This window comes from Poecilia latipinna, unplaced genomic scaffold (genome assembly GCF_001443285.1).
Source record: "Poecilia latipinna isolate Pla-1442-1.1 unplaced genomic scaffold, P_latipinna-1.0 Scaffold563, whole genome shotgun sequence".
Lineage (NCBI taxonomy): Eukaryota > Metazoa > Chordata > Actinopteri > Cyprinodontiformes > Poeciliidae > Poecilia > Poecilia latipinna.
Genome location: NW_015113179.1, coordinates 82,131 through 104,210, shown reverse-complemented (window position 1 = coordinate 104,210; position 22,080 = coordinate 82,131). Strand labels below are relative to the sequence as shown.

General features: G+C 51.7%; 1 protein-coding gene across 1 annotated transcript in view; it reads right to left on the bottom strand.

The window, feature by feature from the left end:
• kiaa1109 (KIAA1109 ortholog) overlaps positions 1 to 22,080 on the bottom strand; it is an 84,961-nt gene that overhangs the window by 22,923 nt on the left and 39,958 nt on the right. Inside the window, exons 27-64 of the mRNA XM_015041703.1 lie at positions 21,658 to 21,898; positions 20,379 to 20,888; positions 19,040 to 19,289; positions 18,833 to 18,970; positions 18,455 to 18,525; positions 18,196 to 18,369; positions 17,996 to 18,116; positions 17,790 to 17,927; positions 17,596 to 17,717; positions 16,410 to 16,612; positions 16,140 to 16,340; positions 15,861 to 16,072; positions 14,641 to 14,792; positions 14,031 to 14,181; positions 13,797 to 13,949; positions 13,471 to 13,711; positions 12,508 to 12,656; positions 11,840 to 12,071; positions 10,783 to 10,917; positions 10,229 to 10,413; positions 9,628 to 9,803; positions 8,645 to 9,191; positions 7,975 to 8,173; positions 7,599 to 7,877; positions 7,432 to 7,525; positions 6,635 to 6,685; positions 5,309 to 5,515; positions 4,578 to 4,813; positions 4,268 to 4,512; positions 4,090 to 4,195; positions 3,737 to 3,834; positions 3,234 to 3,422; positions 2,992 to 3,160; positions 2,674 to 2,885; positions 1,551 to 1,749; positions 1,190 to 1,249; positions 889 to 1,115; positions 88 to 215 (exon numbers count right to left, since the gene is read on the bottom strand). Of these exons, the coding sequence (XP_014897189.1) occupies positions 88 to 215; positions 889 to 1,115; positions 1,190 to 1,249; positions 1,551 to 1,749; positions 2,674 to 2,885; positions 2,992 to 3,160; positions 3,234 to 3,422; positions 3,737 to 3,834; positions 4,090 to 4,195; positions 4,268 to 4,512; positions 4,578 to 4,813; positions 5,309 to 5,515; positions 6,635 to 6,685; positions 7,432 to 7,525; positions 7,599 to 7,877; positions 7,975 to 8,173; positions 8,645 to 9,191; positions 9,628 to 9,803; positions 10,229 to 10,413; positions 10,783 to 10,917; positions 11,840 to 12,071; positions 12,508 to 12,656; positions 13,471 to 13,711; positions 13,797 to 13,949; positions 14,031 to 14,181; positions 14,641 to 14,792; positions 15,861 to 16,072; positions 16,140 to 16,340; positions 16,410 to 16,612; positions 17,596 to 17,717; positions 17,790 to 17,927; positions 17,996 to 18,116; positions 18,196 to 18,369; positions 18,455 to 18,525; positions 18,833 to 18,970; positions 19,040 to 19,289; positions 20,379 to 20,888; positions 21,658 to 21,898 (7,201 nt within the window). The remainder of the gene's footprint in view (positions 1 to 87; positions 216 to 888; positions 1,116 to 1,189; positions 1,250 to 1,550; positions 1,750 to 2,673; positions 2,886 to 2,991; positions 3,161 to 3,233; positions 3,423 to 3,736; positions 3,835 to 4,089; positions 4,196 to 4,267; positions 4,513 to 4,577; positions 4,814 to 5,308; positions 5,516 to 6,634; positions 6,686 to 7,431; positions 7,526 to 7,598; positions 7,878 to 7,974; positions 8,174 to 8,644; positions 9,192 to 9,627; positions 9,804 to 10,228; positions 10,414 to 10,782; positions 10,918 to 11,839; positions 12,072 to 12,507; positions 12,657 to 13,470; positions 13,712 to 13,796; positions 13,950 to 14,030; positions 14,182 to 14,640; positions 14,793 to 15,860; positions 16,073 to 16,139; positions 16,341 to 16,409; positions 16,613 to 17,595; positions 17,718 to 17,789; positions 17,928 to 17,995; positions 18,117 to 18,195; positions 18,370 to 18,454; positions 18,526 to 18,832; positions 18,971 to 19,039; positions 19,290 to 20,378; positions 20,889 to 21,657; positions 21,899 to 22,080) is intronic.

Below are 22,080 nucleotides of genomic sequence, written 5' to 3'. Positions count from 1 at the left end.
CACAGCTCTCACACACACACACAGCTCTCACACACAGCTCTCACACACACACACAGCTCTCACACACACTCACAGCGCCGCTCTTACTTCAGGTCGTCGATGACCTTGGCCTGTTCGTTCAGCTCCCGGATGTCCACCACCCTCTTGGTGACCTTCCTGCCGCGGGCGTCCAGCGCCGCGCCGCACATCGCCTGCCGCCGGGGGTCAAAGTTCTCCTGCGGGGAACAGAGCGGACCGTCAGCCCCCCGGGACCGAACGCCTGTCAACAGGTCACCTGAAACCCGAATCACGACCGGAGCGATTGGAAGATTGATGAGCGATTGATTGGAAGACCCTCCACCACCATCACCACCCGGGGAACCGATCCGCCTCTAAATCAACCATCAATCAGCCGCCGACCAGCATTCTGGGACCAGAAGCTCCACGTGAACCCGGCGGACCCAGGGCGGTTCTACATACGCAGGCCCAGGACAGGGGCCTCTGGGCCCGGGCCCCGGACGGGGAGCCGTCGTCGGAGCCGTCCGCAGAGACGCTCTGGGGCCTGGGGCTGAGGCCCAGGATGTGGTTCACCAGGCGCCTCTTTAGGGTCAGCCGAGGGCTGAACGGCGCCTCGCAGCTCTGCAGGAAGGAGACGGGCGGGTTTACCCTCTGACCCCAAACAGGAAGCAGGAAGTGGAGCGGCTTGGACACCCAGACCACTTTACTGTTCAGCTTCAAACACAAAAATCTTCCACAGACAGAAACCTGACGGAAAGCTTCCCTGCAAATATCAGCAGCTTTACATAGAGCAGGTCCAACTTTCAGCTGCCTCTCGTAACTTTTAGCTCTAGATAAGCGTCTGACCTTCGTCTGAACCGAGCTCGGCGCTGACCGGACCGGGTCACTGACCGTGTGGACGATGGGCGACATGGTGTCGGCTTCGTCCTCGTCCGACAGGTCTCCCATGTTCACCGAGTTCTGGTCGGTGATGTCGTCGGCGTCCTCCTCCCCCGTCAGCGACGTCAGCGTGTTGCCCAGGGCGTTCAGCCGCTTGCCGATGTTCGGGTCCATGTGGACGTCGATGCCGCACATTTTCCACAGAACGTTGAGCGTCCAGGTGCCGGCGCTGCTGCTCTCTGCTCCAAGACAAACATCAACGCTCATTTTTCTGAAGCGCGAGTCGCTGAGCCTCAAGAAGACGGCGCCTTGCCTGCAGACAGCTGGCCGGTGGTCCTGGAGCAGACTTCATATGTGCCGTCAGGGACGACGCCTGCAAGCCGACAAGCCGACATTCAGGAGGCAACGCAGCTCCAGCGATCACATGAAACATTTCAACACACACCACTGGGTTAAACGTCACAACGATCGAGTCAGGAAAACGGCACGAAGGATCTGGAATAAAGTTTTGCTCTTAATTATCAACGATGAGTTTCACATCTCACCGGTCTGGAAGAATTTCTCATTTAAAAAAATGTATAGAAAGTGTGAAGTAGGCCAGCTGTGCTAGCTTGACTATGAAAAGCTTAACGTGGCTGTGCTGTGGAATTCAGTGATTCAGTTTCAACACTCACATGCGTTCATGACGAGGTCGCCCCGGACTTCGGGCTTCCAGTCGTCCCAGGACGTCTCGAAGCCTTCGGCGAAGCGGATGCAGAAGTTCTTGAAGTGGCCTTTGCTCACCAGAGACTCGGAGGAGCAGGCGGTGATCAGCGTGCTCTCGATGGTCAGAACCAGAGCCGAGCCCGTGTCAAAGTCGATGCTGTGGTTGACCTGGGAGGGACGGAGTACAGCGGGTCGCAGTTAGCGGCAGAACCAGTAAAAACAACCCGTTTCATCCAATCACAGAAGCCAGAGCAGCACGGTGACATTTCACTCAGAAATGAAGTAGAAACCCTGATTGAATCTTCATTTGGATCCACTTCAGAGGGAAATGTCCACAGCAGATTAGAGCTAAAAACACCCAGAAAGCATCGATTCAGCTCCCCTAGTCTGATGCTAATCCCACCAGGGAATCAGAAAACATTTCAGGACCTCAGAGCCGTTTTCCTCGTGCATCACCACCGACCTCCAATCAGGACACAGATCCACACAGACAGGCCAGAGCTCCTCCAGCTCTCCTCCAGGTAAAACACAGCAGGCAGCCAACAGGAAACAACACATTTCAAAATAAAATCAGAGCAGAACCACAGCAAGCCACCAGGCAGGACGGAGGAGCTGCGGGTTACTTTGTGGGCGGGCTTTGGCTGGGCCGCTGCTGCAGAGCTCATCTCCGGCCCTGACGCCGCTGGTCCTTTCTACAGAAATGGGTGACAGCACAGCTGGTGACCTTTAACCCCACACACAGGCTAGACCTGAGCCTGGATTTTCATAAACTCTGGTTACTCTGAAGGTCGTCGGCAAGCAGCTGCTTGGTTAATCCAGCAATGAGAACAATCTTAGCAGGTAAGATTCAGGTTATAATCAGATGAATAAAAAGGATTTTAACGCAGAAATGTTCAGTTATGGATAAACAGAGGAAACGACCTCCATCAGGACGGACGCTGGCTGCTCACAACCAGACGTTTAGCTTCCACTAAATACCATGTTGGTTAGCGCCTTAGCATTAGCTTCTGCACTGTGGGTCCAGATGAACCGCAGAGTTTAGATGCTGATGTTTCACCGGAGGCCGCTGGGGCTGCCTGGTGGTCGGGTTACCTGTGACGCGTTGGTGATGGGCAGGCAGATGCCCAGGTCGTTGACGGTGAGCTGCAGGAACAGGGTGCTGAAGGCCTGGGCCGACGTCTGCTGGATGCCCGGCAGCTTGTCCACCACCTCCTTGGTGGCCATGTGGATGTCCTTGTTGAGCGCCAGCCGCTGCTCGTTCCAGTTGTCGTACGCCGCCTTGTAGTTCAGCCAGAAGAGCACGGCTGCAGGGACAGGAGGCAGAGGGCGGTTTCCAGGAGAACCAGAACAGAACCGGTTTGGTCTCTGGTGCTTTAACAGAGCCGTTTCAACGCGTGACGTGAGCCGAACCTCTGTCGAACGCCACCGGCTGAGCGAACACGATGGGCCGGTTCAGAGTAATCAGAACCGCCTCCTTGTCCGACGAGCCGCTGATCTCCTCCTGCAGCGCGTTCCTCAGACCGATCCGGGTCCGGAAGTACGCCACCTGGTGGAAGTCTGAGCCGGCCTCTTCGTAAACCTGCGGGACGGACGGGGAAATGAAAGCGGTTCGCGCCGGGTCCGGTCCAGAGGGCCGGCCGGCCGGCCGGTACCTGATGCTTGACGATCTGCCCCAGCGCCAGGTTCAGGTCCACCTGGCACTTTCCGAACAGCTTCAGGTAGCTGCTGCTGCCTCCGGGCTGAGCCTTGCACTGGATCCGGTTGGACAGCTCCAGCTCGATCAAGCCCGTCTCGAAGCGCACGGCCCGCATCGACGGCGTGGTGGCCGTCATCTGGATGCCCTGGAAGCACGGCGAGGAGAGGAGCTAGCAGTGAGCTAACGCCGAGCTAACTCTGAGACATTGCTGCGCTACAGCTAAGCTAACCCTGAGCTAACCTTCAGAGAGCTAACCCTGAGCTAACCTTCAGCTGACCCTGAGCTATTGCTAAGCTAACCCTGAGCTATCGCTGAGCTAACCTTCAGCTAACCCTGAGCTATCGCTGAGCTAACCTTCAGAGAGCCATCGCTGAGCTAACCCTGAGCTAACCTTCAGCTAACCCTGAGCTATCGCTGAGCTAACCCTGAGCTAATTGAGGGTGTTCCTTCTGAACCCACCTTGAACATCAGGCTGAGGGAGTAGAGCAGGATCTTGGGCTTGTCTGCGTCTGTGGACGAGTCGTGTTCGTTCCACAGCGGGATCGGCTGTTCGCCTCCTGCAGACAGAGAGCACAGCGTCCTGAAGGAACCAGAGCAGACGCTGATGAAGGCTATGATGAAGGCGCAGCAAACCGATCTCAGCTTATCGTTGTGCGATATGAAGCAGACTAAAGTAGGTGAGGAGGATCCTTCTTTTAGCGATAGAAGTGGAAATCCATTTTAAATCGAGTTGTGAGCCATTAAAGATTCAAAGTCAAATGACAGGAAGTCAAGCTGTGTCTGGAGTTTCAGAATAAAAGCCTGATGTTTACCTGAAACCTTCTGGATGACTTCGTTGACTTCCTTCATGAAGACCTTCTGCAGGAACACCAGGTGGTTCAGCAGGTCCGTCGTCAGGTTGTGTTCAAACGAGCCGATCTGTCCACACACAGAGCAACGTCTTAACAGGGTGTGGCGTCAGGAACCCGTTGTCATGGCAACCTGCCCCACCTCAGCGACGCATCGCAGGTAGTTGCCCTGCAGGTAGTTGCCCTGCTTGGCCGGGAAGTCGTCGGCGGCCCAGCTCTGGTCGGAGTGGCTCTCGTGGTCCTCCATGATGTACTCCCCGGACATGGAGACAGGCGGCAGGGACAGGCTGGCGGACGGGGACATGGTGGACATGTCCACCGGGGACACCTTGGACTGGAAGCACAGCTTGTGGTTCGGCAGCTCGAAGGTGAAGCTGGTCTGAGCTCCTGAGGAGCAGAACCTGATCAGAACTGGGCAGAAAACGCCTGTAAACAGGTGGGGGAGGGGTCACCTGTCATGCCGTGGCTCTTCACCGCCCCCATTTTATACTCTGCTTTGAGCGAAGGCAGCAGGGCGGCGCCGATGGTGATGCCGTCCATCATGGCGCTGAACTTGAGGACGATGGGCTTCTTCTCCAGGCCCTCGGGCAGCTGAGGAAACTCGTTGGCCTCCACCGGCGTCTGGTTGATGCTGGATGCCTTGTCCGGCGGCTGGGGGGTCGGCGTGTCCTCACGACTCGGTTGGCTGCTGCAAAACACGGCAGCAGCCAATGAGAAGGAGGGGGCGGGGCATCAGGCAGGGCGCCGACTCACACCACGACTAAAAACGACGGACGCACATTTCATCGATCCGAGTTTAACCAACATTAAGAGAGAAACTCTGATGGAGAAACTTCCTGTCAGTTGGACCTCGGTTAGTTTTAATACATGAAGACTTTAAAAATGAATTGGGGACAAAAGTCCAGATGAACTGAGACACATCCACAAGGTTAAAACTGCATCTCATTCTGAAATTAAAGGTAAACTCGAAAAGCTCGGAGTTTAACCCTGAACTCGGAGTTTAACCCTGAACTCGGAGTTTAACCCTGAACTCGGAGTTTAACCCTGAACTCGGAGTTTAACCCTGAACTCGGAGTTTAACCCTGAACTCGGAGTTTAACCCTGAACTCGGAGTTTAACCCTGCACCTGGAGCTCCAGCTCCTCCGACCCGACAAACCGATAAGCCGGCGCAGAGGAACGTACACATTTGCAGGCTGGCGGATGAGGTCGGAGATCTGCTTGGAGAGCTGGTGGGAGCTGCGGACCATCATGCTGTGCAGCGTGGCCGGGTGCTGCGGGATGTTGATCATGATGGAGCCCACCTTGAAGACGGCGGCGTTGTTGGTCCTCAGGCCCCGCTGGGCGCTGTACAGCGCCTGCGACTTGGCAATGGTGCACTTGACGACGGTCCTGAAACACGAGAGAAGAGTGAGTGGACGGAAACCTGACGGAGGATGAAGACGGACTGTGAAGCGTCATGCAGTCAGTGACGATGGCTGGAGACGACCCACAGGGGAAGAAATGAAATGACCTCCAGCTCCAGAAGTATCTGGATCTGCTGCGCCCCGACATGAAGTCAGATGAGAGCAGCTCTGCCAGCATGAAACACAGATGAACCCCGAGGATGATGAGCAGCAGGCGATGAAGGACAGACTCAGCAAAGCAGCATATTCAGAAAAATCTGTCGCACAGATACAAGAACCCAACTGGGCACAGATGTTGCTGTTCTGAGATGGCAGCCATATTTAAAACAGCTGCCATCTTGAAATAATCTCTTCAGTTTCATTCCCCAAAATGAAATATTTTGATGTCAAATCATCCATAATTCAACACAGAATTCATATTTACTGATTTTCTCCCCCCATATTTCAACATGGCTGCCACGGTGGTCGTGGAGAATAAACGCACTAAAATCAGAGCAGTTATTTTCAGTGGCGGGCACAGATAGAAGTTAATTCACTGAACAAGGATCTTAGCTACGCTAAGACTGAACGACTAAACACACAAAGTTAGCATAGGCTAACACTAAGCTGCTAAACACACAAAGTTAGCATAAGCTAACACTAAGCTGCTAAACACACAAAGTTAGCATAAGCTAACACTAAGCTGCTTAAAAAATTTGAGGATGGTAACACAAACCTGCTAACCACATAAAAAAATTTGCCGGAAGCTAACCCTAAACATATAAAAACAAAATAGCTGGAGCTAATGCTAATGCCAGACCTCTGCTTCTGATTGTATCATCACTACAGTTGCAAGGACAGGATGAGCCAAGATGAAACATACGATGTGACCTAAAGTCATGAAAGTATGCAACTCTCTGTGGCAATAAATAGCTTAAAAACGGCTCACAAACGGCAGCCATCTTGAAAACTGTCTGACCCTGAAATGCAGATGGCTGATGGGAAGCCTGAGGGTTGATCATACAAGTATTCATGCCGCGGCTAACAGTTTTTCCAGAGATATGCTGCGCTGCATGAGACGGTGGGTTTACTGGTGCAGAGGTCACTGGGGTCAACATGAACATACAGAAACTCCTGCTTAGCCGTGCTGGTGGGAGACGTGGGAAAGTCCTCCAGTCTACGCAGTTTACCGGGAAGCAAAGAAGAGCGAGGAAGAAGAGAAGAAGAGTCAGGAGGTATAGAGTTATGGAGATAGACAGGCTGGAATGACCTGGGGTAAATAAAACCACATCAGCTTCTGATCTCACCAGTTTCTATAGAGCTGATCAACTTATTTCAGATAATCAGTTCTACAGCCAATTTATTACAAACAGCTTTAACTCATTGGATTTATTTCACATTGAAGTTTCAATTATTGTTTTTAACCAAATTCTTAAGAACCCAATCAATTTAATTTCCATTATTAATCATGTTAGTTTACATACTCTATGATAGCAGAAAAACTTCCTATTTAGGATTTCAGAATCAATTTATATATATATATATATATATATATATATATAATTTATTTTTTTTAGTTAATATGGTAACAGTTTGATTTATCTGATAAAATTAAAGTTGATACAATAAGAGTTGGTTACTAGAATAAATACTTAGCTGACAAAAACTAATAATATTAAGTTATAGAATAACATTTCATTTCCCACTTAACTAATTTAATAAAGAACTTTTTACTTAAAGTAATTTTACTGCATTATTTGAACTAGGATTTTTTTAATCATTATTTTAATTACCATCATCAAGCAGGCTAAATTTTTTATATCGTAGCTTCAATAACCGAATTTACTGAATTCAGACGACTGAAAAACAGCCTGACAATTCACCTGATTACCGGTTCATCGGTATTGGGCCGTTGGTACGTACTGAATGTCTGGCGTGATTCCCTCCAGCAGAACGATGTTCACTCCTCCGATGTGAGCCGACGCGCACGTCTCCGTCATCTTCTGGTGGAGAATATCTGCATCACAGAGAAAGCCGTCAGAGCCGCCTGGCCACCAGGGGGCGTCGTTCGCCGCCGCAGCAGCTCTCACCCTTCATCTTCTCCTTCAGCGTGAACGACCCGTGGATCTTCTTAAGCTCCGCCTCCATGGTCAGGCCGCCGATGTCGGCCTCCAGGTGAGTGCGGTTCACCATGCCGATGCCGAACACGATCAGCGTTACGTGCTGCGGCTCGCCGCTCACCAGGCTGCGCCGCCGTCCGCCCGCCGCTGCCGCCCCGGCCGGCCTGCCAGGCGTCGCCGGCTCCGGCTGCTCGTTCTCGTTCTCAAAGATGACCTTACAGAGCGACTCCGACGGGCGCCGCCCGCCCTCTGCAGACAGGAAGTTCAGCCCATCAGCCACCCAGAACCAGACAGGAAGTGGCTGGTTTTTGTTAATTATAAACAGGAAGTAGTGATGCGCGCTGACCTGAGATGCAGTTCTCCGGTGAACTCTTCTCCAGGATGCCGGTCGGGTCGGAGATCAGGGAGTAGAAGTTGAGCAGCTTGTACATGTTCTGCCAGCACTCTGCCGACGGCTCGCTCTGCTCCGACACCGTGATGGAGTCCGAGTCGTCCATCTGGATCGGCATGTGGTCCGCCACGTCCCGGGAGCCCTTTCTGGACACCTGGGGGGCAGAGCCAGAACCCGCCGTTACCCGGTACCAGAACCTCCTGAAGTTCCACCGCATCACAATGTTTCTGCTAAAACTGGGAGTCTGCAGTGATGTGGTGGCGCCCTCTAGAGGACAGAAGATATTTCCAAAGTGGCTTTTATTTCAGACATTACTGAGACGGTCGGCGCAGGTTCACGAGAATACAATGATAAATTTATAATGGCAACCTGAGGCTGATGCTTACAGATTAAATATTTCCTCCACATTCCTCACTTCATTCTAGTAATATGAAGACTAATTTTAATGATTTTTAATTAAGATACATGATGCTTTTTATTTACCTTAAATGTAAAATTTATATTTTTATTGTAGATTTTTGGCTTAATTATTACAAATGGCCTTTTCAGAGTTAGTTCTCTAGTTAATTATTCCAGCCTGTTGTTTCCCTAACCTTAGCGCTGCCCCGCCCCCGCCCGTTGCTACCTTGGAGGTGCGGCGCTCCGAGCGCCCCAGCGAGCTGCGTCCTCGGGGTTCCCGCCGCCCCAGCGTGTCGATGTTGGACGGCGGCCCGTTGGAGGGAAGCCCCGCCCCTCCGCCTCTCTTGCTCTTCAGCGTCTGCGTGGCGCCGCGGCCCGCGCCGTTCAGGCTGCCGCGGGAGCTGCGGCTGAAGTCGGAGGACAGGATGTGGCGGTAGGGCCGGGCCCTGAAGGTGGGGGTGGGGGAGGTGGAGCCGGCGGTGTAGCGGCTCAGCTTGATGTCGGTCTGCGTGGCCTTGATGTCGTCGATCATGGTGCTGAACTGGTGGATGAGGCGCACCAGCGCCATGTCAACACGCTGGCTGATGGCCTGGCAGGCCGTGGTGAAGTCGCAGTGGAAGGTGTTGTAGTGGCGGCGATTCAGGTCGTGGAAGGAGAGCGGCGCCCCCTGGGGGGCGCTGGCAGACTTCTCCATCACCACGGCGTTGACGCTGAAGGTCTCGATCAGCAGGGCGGGCTTGAACTCCAGCGGGGGAAGATTGACGGTGCCCTGCCTGGAAACACAGAGGCTCAGAATCACCTGCCGGTTCTGATCCGATGACCCAACTTCCTACAGCGACTTGCATCACAGAGCAGCTCAGGAAACGCAGAAATGTTACAGGAAATTATCAAGGCAAGAATATTTGTCTGCTTAGAGGGGCAGTACCACAAGTTTTACATTTTACAGCATGCTTAAATAACTGCGTTACCTTAAGTTATGAAAATGATCAAGTTTAAGCCATGAAATTGGGCCTCCGTCTCTTTAAGAACTGCAGCTGTTTCTGAAGGTCTGACTCCAAAAAGTCATTCAAAATGGCTCCTCTAAGGAGCTCAGCAGATGTTTGCTAGTTGCTGCTGGCTAGTCTGAAGGAGCCGTCATCATCAACATAACCTTAACATCTCAGAGTGAAATGAATCCAGATAAGCAATGGGTAAGGGTCAGGCTTCTACCTCCTGGACTTCTTGTTTTTCCGCTCCTTGGTCGTATCCGAGTCCACGATGTCAGCTCGCAGACACTCCAGGTTGCCCGAAAACGACAAATGTTCTCCAAAGTACATCTTGTAGCTGAGGGGAGTGGCATCCTGCGCCTGGATGCCGATGTAGCTCAGCAAGGGCTTGAAGACAACCTGGAGCAGGAGAAAATCAGGAGGTTCATTAGACCAGTCTGCTCGTGTTTCCATGTAGCGCTAGCTGGTGCGTAGCCTGCTGGCCGCTGCAGCTAGCAACGCAGACCTGCAGCCTTTACTCCGAGTTGGTTCATGTCGACATGACCAGACTGTTCCAATACAGGAAGATTTGTTTGTAATGAAAACATTTTCCTGGCCTGCGAAATGTGAAACTCTTATCAAGATCTTGTAGTGCTGATTAATAGTGAATCGTTGTAAAAGTTTCCAGATTCTTTGCCTGATTGCATCATTGTCCCAATGCGAGGTGTAGCTATGACGCCAACGCTGACGGCGCCAACGCTGACGGCGCCAACGCTGACGGCGCCAACGCTGACGGCGCCAACGCTGACGGCGCCAACGCTAAACCATGAATCCAGTCGGCTCACCTGAGCATCGGCCAGCTGCACGGCAGCGGGACACTGGTTCCCCTCCTCCACGTCCACCAGGTCATCCTGACTGGTGCTGTGCTGGGAGTGCTGGGAGTGCGTCCCATCCAGCGTGTTCTGGTCGCTGGACAGAACTGTGTTGAAGTCCGATGCCGAGGGGATGGTGGGCAGGGTGCAGGTTCCGGCTGGGAGGGACAACAAGGACACCGTCAGAACCAGGTCGAGAGAAGAACCGAATCAGAACTGGACCTAGCCTCTATGCTAACAAACTCCAAGCTGACCTTGTGGGCTGCTAGCAGCTACGCTAACAAACTCCAAGCTGACCTTGTGGGCTGCTAGCAGCTATGCTAACAAACTCCAAGCTGACATTGTGGGCTGCTAGCAGCTACGCTAACAAACTCCAAGCTGACATTGTGGGCTGCTAGCAGCAACAGGATGGTAGCTGAAGTCCAGAGAGTCTGGAGACAGACATAGAGAGCTGAGAGCTGGTTCTGGAGTCTGGCCAGGTCCGGACCCCCAGCAGGTTCATGCAGCTGGAGCCCAGCGGGCCTCACCTGGCTGGGAGCGGCTGAGCGGGGAGTCGTGGGACGTGGCGCCGGCCCGGTTCCCCACGGCGTTGGACATCCAGTTGTAGAAGCTGACGGAGGACGGCTCGGACAGCAGCGGATGTTCGGTCAGCATGTCCGTCCCTGCAGGACGGGCCGGGTCGGAACCAGGAGACACAAACAGGTTAAAATCTGTTTATGTTCCGGGTCATTAAAACCCATCTGCTCTGAACATCATGAACTCATTCACAAACAGGAAGGTGGGCAACATAAACCTGACCAGCAGGTGTCACTGCTGGACCAAAAATATCCAGAACTTTAATTTCAGGACTTTCAGTTTTCAGGTCATTTCATGTAAAATAACTTCATCTTTCACTGTGTGGAAATGTTTCAGGTGATTCTGAACCAAACTGAGATCCAGCTGAATAATCTCACTCTGGATCATGCAGGACATGAAGCTGTGGATTATAATCCCACATTTCACCAGGTTAGATCTGCACTATAACAGGGCTGAGGCCATTTAATAACTCATTATTCTGATATTTAATCAGATAAAACAGGCTGCAGGCCTTTCCTATACAATGTTAGAAATATATTAAAAGATGCAAACAAATGATTCAGTTCTTTTCTTAAATAAGAAAATAAATATTTATGTCCTAAAATGCAGCAACAGCAATTATTTTAATGATCTTTTGATCATTTGTAGCAGAGCTAAAAATACCGTAAAGGTTCAGAGCGTCTCCTGGTCTGAACGCGGCGTAGGACTGACCTGGACATCAGATATTGATTAATGATTAACAGGAGTTTGTTTTCCCTCGTCTGAACCAGGTGGAACAGATTTAGGATGATTTTTTATTTTAAATGTTTTTATTTATTGTCCAGTTTCGGCTTTGTTTCTGCTCTGTGTCGTTCTGTATAATCCAGTTAGTGATCAATCAATGAATAATTAATTAATGATTCATCCCTAATCCCACCAGATTAAACCTGGAGTTTTTTTCTTCCTAACGATTGTTGATTGCTCTGGTTTTACTGGTGAACTGGTTTTGCTGGGATTCCTCCGGCTCACCTGTGCGTGTGAGGGAGCTGGTCTTGGTGGCGGCGGCGGCCATGTCGCTGCGCTGCGGCGTTCCCTCCAGCAGGTTGTGCAGGCTGCGGAAGCTGCCCGTCAGGTTGCTCAGCAGGCTCTCCTTGCGCGGGCTGTCCCTGGCCGGCGGCCCGCCGCCGCGGCTCACGTGGGCCGGCGAGTCGGCCGCCGTGTCGCCGCTGGTGTAGCTCAGTGACTGGTAGGGATGTGAACCCTGGGTGTGACAAACGAGCAGAGCGCCGGGCAAGGTTACGACGGCCACCGGGGGCGTTTCATCGCCATGACAGATAAATTGTCTGGAGAGGCAGAATAGTTTAGGATGAGAGAGACGACACTCAGAGAGACACAGAGGGAGAATGGACGGAGTCACTGAGAGAAACGCCTGCAGAGCCGAAGCACAGAGCTGGAAACGCCTCCACCAGGACTGGAGCCAATATTTGGCTACATGCCTTCAGAATATTTAGGGCACTTAGCTTCACATAAATAAATTCTCCCTGAAGCTACGAGTCAAAGTCAGGGGTGCAATAACAATTTGATCCTATTGGTGGCGATATACTGTGCTGTAGCACATGTCACATTTTAGCACTAGCTGGTAGGGCGGCTTAGCAGAGCTAATGATAGCAGCTAGCTCTGAGTTAGCGCTGTCTTACCTTTATCCTGTGGGCGGACTCGTTGTGCGTGTGGGACTTGGAGAGCTTCCTCATGATCTCGACACCGCTGACCGGGCCGGTGCTGGTCTCTTTGGGTGGGGGGCGACTGCAGGCTCCTTCCAGCAGCATGGTGTGTTCACTCACTGTGGCTTCAACAGAAGGAGATCCGATCAAAGTCCCAGAAGGAACCGATTCCGCACATCATCATCAACGAAGCAGCTTCACATGATCAGAACCAGCAGACCCTGGCTTTATATCTGCATTTATAGCTTTAGTTCTGGAAACAGAAACTAAACGCGTCATTTCCAGACTCTGCCAGACTGAGAAGGTGCTGAAATAGAAACCTTTTTCTGAATACTGTCGTTTAAAGGGGCAGTGTCATGTTTTCTAGGCTCAGAGCCATTTTATAGAACAATCTATAAAATGTTCTAGAACTACCTTCAGTTGTTATAAAAATGCTGTAAATATCAAATATGACTTCAAAGAAAAGTTATTTCTGAATTAACGCCTTGAAATTGTTCCTCTGTGACTTTAAGAAGCTCCTGCTCTTCCTGAAGCTCCGCCTCCAGGAAATTGTCCGAACATGGCTCCTCTATTAAGCCTTTAACGTTTTTACCAGCGTTGCTCTGAGCAGCAGCTCCTATGATGAGATCAACCGTTCCATCAGCTGTTTGCCAATTGCTGCTGGCTAGTCTGAAGGAGCTGAGAGGGGGAGGAGCTGCGCCTCAGAGGCGGGGCTTGGTCCACCCAGGCATTCAGCACAGGTGACTGGTTGCCATAGAGACTAAAGGATTTCTCAAACATGAAAGAATCAAAGCAACACTGCAGGGAAAAACACTAGAAGGTCTTAATCTGGTGTGAATGGGACCGGAACCGCCGGCGGTTCTGGATCGGACCGGAACCATCGGCGGTTCTGGATAGGTCCCAGTGCTTCCAGGTGTCGACCCGTTAACTTGGTCCCACCTGCGTCGAACTCAAACTCCGCTCCGTCGGCGCTGGTGTCGCTGTGCAGCGCGGCGCCGTTATCCAGGCCCAGGACCGGGTCGGGCTGGTTCTGCTGGGCCTCCCTGGGCTTGGCGATCTGGCTGGGACCCATCAGTCCGATGGCCTTGAAGCCCTGAGTCACAACGATGAACTTCATCCACTGCCGGGCCAGAGCCACCAGACCCTTCTTCAGCGTCACCAGGGCCGGAACACCGTCGTTCTGGGGAGAGACCAGTAAGACCAGTAAGACCAGAGAGACCAGCCAGCTCCAAGCCTGCTCCCAGTGGAACCAGCCTGCCCCTCACCATGGTGGCCTCCTCGATGACGGTGTAGTCGGCCTGCTGCAGGTATCGGTGCAGGATGTTGCACAGCATGCAGGACGGGTTCTCGTGCAGGTAGTGGGCGCGCTTCGTCACCCGGTTGTACTTGCTGCGGATCGGGATGTGGATGCTCTTCTTCTGTTGCACAAACACAAAAAACAAATGAAACACGGTAAATGAAACGGATTCCAACAATGAAACCGGATTCAGGCGTGTTACCTCCAGAGCCTCCGTCATGATGCAGCCCATGACGGCGCAGACGCGCAGCGTTCCCTCCATGTCCAGTTTTCGTAGCGACGACTTGAGCTGGTCGATGGGGACGAGCCAGGCGCCGATGGCCGGCGTGGCGGTGCTGAGCAGGTTCAGCTGCCTGAACACAAAACGGGAAAAACAGCCTGAGAAACGCCAGTTGGTGGCGCCTCAGAGCGCCGCCACCAGGGGGCGCCACAGAGAAAAAATGTGGCAAGATATTTATGAATCTGACAAATTTATGTTTCCTTACATTATTAAATCTAATCTGTTTTTTTTTTACAATGCAATGAAGTATTAGGGCAAGGTAAAGAAAATAATTAAATTATGAGAATATTATGAAAAAAATAATCCAAGTCAAACTAGAAACGGAAAGATGCAATTTAAAGACAATAAGCTCATGATATTCAGAGATCAAAGTCTAAACAATGAGAAAGTCGCAACAAAGGTTAGCCTTTTTTGAGCCTTTTTTTATTTTTGAGGTGTTATTTTAATGATCCTGCTTTAGCTTAGCATCAGCAGTCATTCTGGAGGTTGGGCTGCAGACCCAGTCGGGTGTTTCTGGGGCGAGGCGTCCCACCTGGACATGGTCTGGGACGCTGAGCGGACGTTGGTGGGAGCAGCGAAGCTGAACCAGATCTCCCTGATGGTTAGCTTCATGCTGCTGGAGTCGGGCGGCGGCGGCATCAGGGGGAGATCTTTCTTCAGGTCGTCAGACTCCACGCCTTCATCCTGCATGGCGGGAAGCATTCAGGTAAAAATGGATTCCACTCAAACGCCTCCATATCTGTTAACAACTGTTTTAGTTTCACATGTATGATATCTTCACCTTTAGATTAATACTATAATCAGATAAGTATCCAATAATAACAGTATTATTATTAGTTAGAACAAGCTAACTGTTGGTATTTCTAGCTGTGTTTTTACACTTGTTGAACTTATTTTGGCCGTTCTACTCCTCAGTTACATGCTTTAGTGTCACCATGTTACTTTACCTGTACAGTAAGCAGAGTTTCCCCCAGTAAGCCCGCTCAGCCCGGCGGACGCTCCGCCATGTTTTTGTATTAAAAGATGTTAAGTTGACAGGAAACATAAAAGTATTGCTGGCTTATTATGGAAAACATCACCAGTGAAACCATCTAATCCCACAACTAGTCTAAACAACTAGTTAAAAAATACAATTAAAATGAATATCAATTATTTGCACTTCTGTTTAATCCAAACTAAGCCAGCGGCTCCATCGGGCCCTCAGGGCTTCAGGGGCCATAAATGCTGATAACTTAACACAGATACATAAATGTAACATTTATTTATTGAGATGATCGATGCTGCTGAATTTGATTTAATGCTTTCAGCATAAATTTAAATGTTTAAAAATGTTTAACATTTAAATGTAAGATTTGAAGGAGCTGGCAAGTTTACTTTATAAAAGTTCAAATAATATTCATATTGTTTTGTTACCATAGCGATCCTCTAGAAACTGGATAGTTTTATTTATTTATGTCCAGGTTTATTAGTGTAGTTTTTATTATGAACAAAGTTTTAATTCTGCTCAGTATTTTCTGTAATTAAAGTATTTATCAAATCTAGTCCAGTTTTATGATGTTTGATTCATTTATTTCAACCAAATTATCCGTAATTTTCATGTTTCTGTTACAAAAAGAAACTTTAAATTCAGAATTTGATAATTTCTGCCAGAAACTGGTATTTATTAATAATCAGATCTGAATTAATCACAATTAAATTTGGTCTTTTATGAGGTTATTCTCCACCAGGTGAGCAGGAACGAGTCGTCCTGACCTGCTCGTCCGAGTCCGAGTTGTCGTTGGCGTCAGAGTTGGGGCTGATGATGTCGTTGGGCAGGTTGTCGTCGGAAACGTCGGTGCTGTAGCCGCTTCCGGTCTGGGATCCCGTGGAGCCGTTGGACTTGCCGGTCCCGGTCTTCCCGCCGCCGTCTGAGTGTCCCATGACTCCGAAGGCGTTGTACAGGACGGCGCCGGACTGACGGCCGCCTGGAAGCAGACCGGAGACATGAGCCTCCCGTCCTGAGGGGGGCGCTGCAGGGAGCGGCAGTGTTACCTTTGACAGTGAGGTTCTCGATGCCGCATTCGAACATGATCCAGCCCCATTTCTCCAGCGAGGCGGCAGAGCGAGTCGGGTCGCTCGGTGCCGCCTGGCCGTCCGTTTCGTCCACCAGGGAGAACTCGTCCAGGTCCTCCAGGCCGAACAGAACCTTGGACTTCTCGAACGGGATGGCGGTGATGGCAAACGTCCCCACATCTGCAGAGGACAGGGCGGGGTCAGAGAGCGCGGTCGCAGCGGGGGGCCGGGCCGGGCCGTGGAACCGACCTGTGGAGTCCAGTCCACGCAGCTGGCTGTGGATCCGGTGGACGTTCAGCCTGGCGGCGATCTCTTTGCCCTTCTCGATGCCGGCGTTGGAGCGCAGCGACCCGGACGACTGCGGCTGCATCTTGGTGGCCGACGCGTACTTCTCCAACATAACGGACGGTCGGCCGTGTTCAGTGGCGTTCGGCGTCTCCTCAACAATCCCCCTGACAGAAACAGAGGCAACTGGTTCCACTGGGAGGCTAGCTTAGCTACTGACAAGTTCCAAGATGCCCGCCATCTTGAAAAATGTACTTTTGCAGCAAATTTATCACAGATGAATGCTTTTGGTGTCAAATCAGAAATAACTGGACCTATTTAATTATAATTTTTACAGTTTTCAAGATGGCCACCACAGTAGCTTCACTATCCATTCATTCACTGAACAAAACTCTTAGCTCTGCTAACGCTAAACCACCAGACACATTAAGGTTAACAGAAGCTAATGCTAAACTTCTTGGCACATAAAACAAATTGGCAGATGCTAACACTAGAAAGTCAAACACAAAAAAATTTGCAGTAGCTAGCGCAAAACCGTAAACCACTTAAAAGATTTGTTCAAGTTGACGCTAAATATTTAAAGAAAAAATAAGCAGAAGCTACTGCTAAATACATTTAAAAAATGATGCTAATTCTAAACCATTAGCTACATAAAACATTACCAGGAGCTAACATTAAACAACAAAACAAAAGGATATGATAAGAAGCTAAAGCTAAGCCACTAAACACAAACATTAGCAGAAGCTAATGCTAACATTAAACAACTGTTGTATTCTGATACATTTAATCACTTGAAAGTTGTATAAATGTGAAGACCAAAGTGGAAAACATTTGATGAGACATAAAGTCATAAAAACAAGGAATATTTCATCACAATAAGAGTAAAAAGTGGCAGCCATCTTGAATGATGGCCGTCATTCTAAATTTAAGTGGCTCATGTGAAATCTGAAAAACATCAGCCCTGAGAGGTTAGCATGTTAATGCTAATATTAGGCAGGTTTTACAGTGATGAGCGTCGCCGTGACAACCTGCGTGTGTCCAAGCGTCGCCGTGGCAACCTGCGGGTGGCCAAGCGTCGCCGTGGCAACCTGCGGGTGGCCAAGCGTCGCCGTGGCAACCTGCGGGCAGCTGTGGGATGCGGACGGCTCACCGGTTCATCCTGAACTGGGTAGCGATCCGGTCGAAGCACAGCGCCACCAGAGACACGTGTGGGATGCATTTAGCAGACGGGGAGCCTTCCTCTACGGAGGCCTGCAGGAGGCAAAGGTTCACCTGCACAGAAACAGGTACACACAGTCACCAAACACATCCTGGACGCGTTGCCTTCCGGGTCAAAGGTCAGACCTTGGGGATGGAGACGTTGGCCTGGAGCCCCTTGATCTTGACGTTGTCAGGTTTGACAGACAGCTCTGTCTGTCCGATGGAGGTCAGCGTGGCGGCGTCCGGCTTGGACAGCTTCTGTTCTGGCTTGGCCGTCTGGCTCTGTGGACGCACAGCGTCAGTCGCCAGGCAGGTAAGCGGCTCACCTGTAGAACCGGGCGGATACGCACCGACTCGGCCACCGTGGACTTGCTGATCTGATACGCCTCGCTCAGCACTTTGCCGTGCAGGTCGTCCAAGATGGCCGCCGGGTGCCGGATGCTGGCGAAGTGGACCATGGACTCGATGTATCTGAGACAGACGCAACAGAAAACCATGTGATCGGTCCGGTTCCGGTCCAAACAGAACCGGACCGTCAGCCGGTCGCTACCTGTCCAGGGACTCGGCCACCAGCGGCGTCAGAACCACGTTGACGGCGCCTTTCACTTCCACGATGGCCGTGGTTCTGGTCTGAGTCAGCGGCTGCTCCAGCAGCCAGTCGTCCGTCGTCGTGTCCTCGTCCGTGTTCTCCATGGCTCTTTTATCCAGCGGCGTGTACGGGGTGCTGCGGGGCGACACCAGGGGTCAGAGGTCAGGGTCTGATCATCCTGCTGCTGTTTGCAGATGTTCAGCTGCTCCACTTCCTGTACCTGCTGTTGTCGCCCATCAGCTGGAGCCCGCGGTCCAGCAGGGAGGTGGCCGACAGGCCCGGCTTGATCACCTGCAGAACAGAACACGGCTGAGTCCAGAACCAGAACCAGGCAGGAAGGTTCTACAGAGAGCCAGAACCTCCAGATGGTTCTGAGTGTCCCTGCTGTGTCTGCTGCGGACCCAGCCTAAATGGGTCGCTAGCAGGGTTCTGCAGAACCATCAGAACCAGGCATCCTGGAGCAGAGATGATTCTGGACCAGGAAGGAGCAGAACTTTTTAAAAAAGCATGTGCAGTCAGAGCAACAGAACCAGAGCAGACCAGGCTGGTTCCGACCCAGTGAACAGCAGGAACCCGTCCAGAGCAGAGGAAGTCGAACCTTGAAGCTGGGCACGGCCAGCTGGTCGAAGGAGGCGGAGCTTTCCTCGCTGGTGGGCGTGTCCAGGTCCAGTGGCCGGTGCAGAGACGACTTGGAGGTTCTCTTGTTGGTCGGCTGCTTGACGGACCAGTTGGACACCTGCAGAGAGAGCCGCGTCATTCAGAGCCCAGAAGAAGAACGGGGTCGGCCGGGCAGGGCAGGGGGTACCTGGTAGTGGGCCAGGTAGTTCTGGTAGCAGGCCATGACGTGAGGCTGCCGGGTCACCGGGCCGGGCTCGGCCGTCTTCTCCGCCTCCACAGAACTCTCCTCCTCCATGGCCAGCGCCGACACGAAGGAGGCCTGGGACGGGTGGGCGGCCAGCGGCTGGGGCGGCGGCAGGGGGCGGGGCTCCGTGATCAGCTCCCCGTTCAGGACGTAGGTCAGAGGCCCCTCCACGCTGTGGTAGATGGAGCTGCGGCTGGGGGTCAGAGGTCAACAAACCGTGAAACGAGCCGCAGACTGGCTGCAGCCACGTTTTCCTGCTAGTTTGTGTTTTCAGACCATTTGTACATTTTTAGCTCAGTTCGTTTGTGTTTTCAGCAAAGTTTGCAAACATCTGATGACCTTTTGTTCATTTCTACCTTTGCAGCCCCGACTCCAGAAGGGGGGTTGAATCAATCTACGTAGCAACAATATTATTTCTTACGGCATTAGCTAGTCGCCTGTCGGCCAGCGTGAGCTAGTCGCCTGTCGGCCAGCGTGAGCTAGTCGCCTGTCGGCCAGCGTGAGCTAGTCACCTGTCGGCTAACGTTAGGTAGTCACCTTTCAGGTGGGGTTAGGGGGAAAAACTTTGAAAAGTTCTTTGCGTTTTGCTGGTTTCCTGCCATGATTCTAACACACCTGAGCAGCTCCGCCCAGCAGCAGCAGGTCTCCTTCGCTGCTGCACAGGTGTACCCCCAGCGAGGTCGTAGCGCTCATGATGCGTTTAAAGGCGGCTCAGAAAAATGCGTTACGACGTGTTAATAATGGATTAAACAGCTTTAGATGCAGAAAAAGTGACAGAGGACACAGATATTTGAAGGGTGGAAGCTCCTATTGTATCAAACCGATATAGGAATAAGAGAGTTGGCCACTTTATGGTAAAAACAACAAACAGCTTCCAGGGGGTACGGCTGACTCTGTGGATGGGCAATGCCCCCAACAGCCCCCCAACGCCGCCGGGCCTGGTTCTATGCATTGCGTTTTCACCCGTTAGCGGTTTGGCCCATAGCAGCTGGTCTGTGATGCGTTTTCACCCTTCAGCCATGATTTTATACTGTGTGGTACAGAAATGCAGATTAACTTCGTCCCGTCTGTCATGAAAGCGTTTGGCTGCTCAGCCGGAAGAGGCTGAGCGTCTGATTGGCTGACACAGTCAGACAGGAAGCATCTGATTAAAGATCTGCTGGCGGCCTGCGTTCGGTCAGAAGCTGCTCAGCTTTAAACATTAAATCAGAGTTAAATCATTCATTCATCCAGACAGACTGAACAGTTAGTCTGTCTGACCTGCTGCGACCTCTGACCTCACCTGTAGCTCTCCATGCGGTACGGCGGCTGCTGCGGCTGCTGCATCTGCTGCCGCCTCTTCTTCTTGCGGCCCGGGTACGTGCCGGGCCCCTCGTCGGCGCTGCTGATCGGCTCGAAGTCCTCGGTGGCGGAGAAGTAGGCCTCGCTCTCGGCCACCGACATGCTGGAGTCGGCCGAGCGGTACTGGTGGAAGGTGCTGGAGTCGGCCGACGGCGTGAAGGGGAACGAGCCGTAGCTGCGCCGCTGCCGGGGCGAGTCCAGGACGTTCTCGTCGCTGCGCGAGACCTCGCTGCTGAACTGGACGCCTCCACCGCCGCCGCCGCCACCGGAGGTCAGCGCAGCCGGCGGCTTGTCGGCGAACACGGCGGCCGACAGGCTCTTGGTGCTGCCCAGCCGACCCGAATGGACCGAAGACTGGCGGCGCAGCGGCGAGCAGAGTGGCGAGCGCACCGAGGCGCGGTCCTGGGAGCCGGGGGACAGGGGGGACGCCTCGGGGACGTCGCCCAGCGTGCTGCGGAGACACAGGACACAGAGAGATTACACCAGATTGTAATCTGATAACCCAGGATAAACCAGAAACGACATTATCGCTCATCAAAATAACTTCTGGAAGGATTTATCCTCCAGGAAACGAGTTACCATGACAACCGCAGGGACACTGAGGAGACGAGAAAAGTTACAGTTTGCTCTCAAAGTTAGGAACTGTAAAAATGACAGGGATAAATGATAATATTGTCGTTTTGAGAGTTTAATTTCATACTGAACACGCCACGCTGAAATGAGGAGACATTTTAAATATCCAGAATAAATAACTAAAAATGATAAAAAGGAAATATAAGACAATAAAGAAGTTATAATGTGTCTGCAATAAAATATTAATCGTGTGATTGGAAATTATGAAGATCATTTTAATTCATCATTAATTAGTTAATTACTTATTGAGACAGGTTTATGTAGGGCAGCTAATTTGGGATCAACAGTCTGGCTTTGGGATTATTTTCAATATTCCAACATGCTCTCTGATGAAGCTGAAGCTCAAACGGTTTTGGAGGAGAAAGGAGGACATCTGAACGCCTGGGAACACGGTACGGCGGTGGCAGCATCATGCTGAGTGAACTACAGTGAAACCAAACGTCCGACACAAAATGTTCAGATTAGGAAAATATTCAGAAAAATATTCATGAGACGGAAAACCATAAATAGTAATCTGACATTTGGTAAAAACCCTGTTAAAGCTGGATTAAAGTCTGTGTGTGTGTGCGTGTGTGTGTCGGACTCACTCGGCGTGGGTTCTGGCACTGAGCGGGAAGCGGCGTTCCTCGGCGCTCGGAGACGACGAGTCTCTCTCTCCCGCCAGCAGGGGGAGTGCAGCGCTGGAGGAGCTGTTCTCCTCGGAGGAGGAGGCGGAGCTATGGGAGCGCTGGGGCACCTGGAGGCTCAGGTGCTGCTGGCTGCGCCTCTCTGGCACCTCTGGTGGCAGGCAGGGGGAGTGCGTGTCCCGCTTCAGCCCGACCACTTTACCTGAGGAAACCAGAGAAACTCAGAAACTGAGCCTGGAGCAGCAGTGGACACACAGAGAGACACAGAGAGACACAGAGAGACACAGAGAGACACAGAGAGACAGAGAGAGACAGAGAGAGACACAGAGACACACAGAGAGACAGAGAGAGACACAGAGAGACACAGAGAGACACAGAGAGACA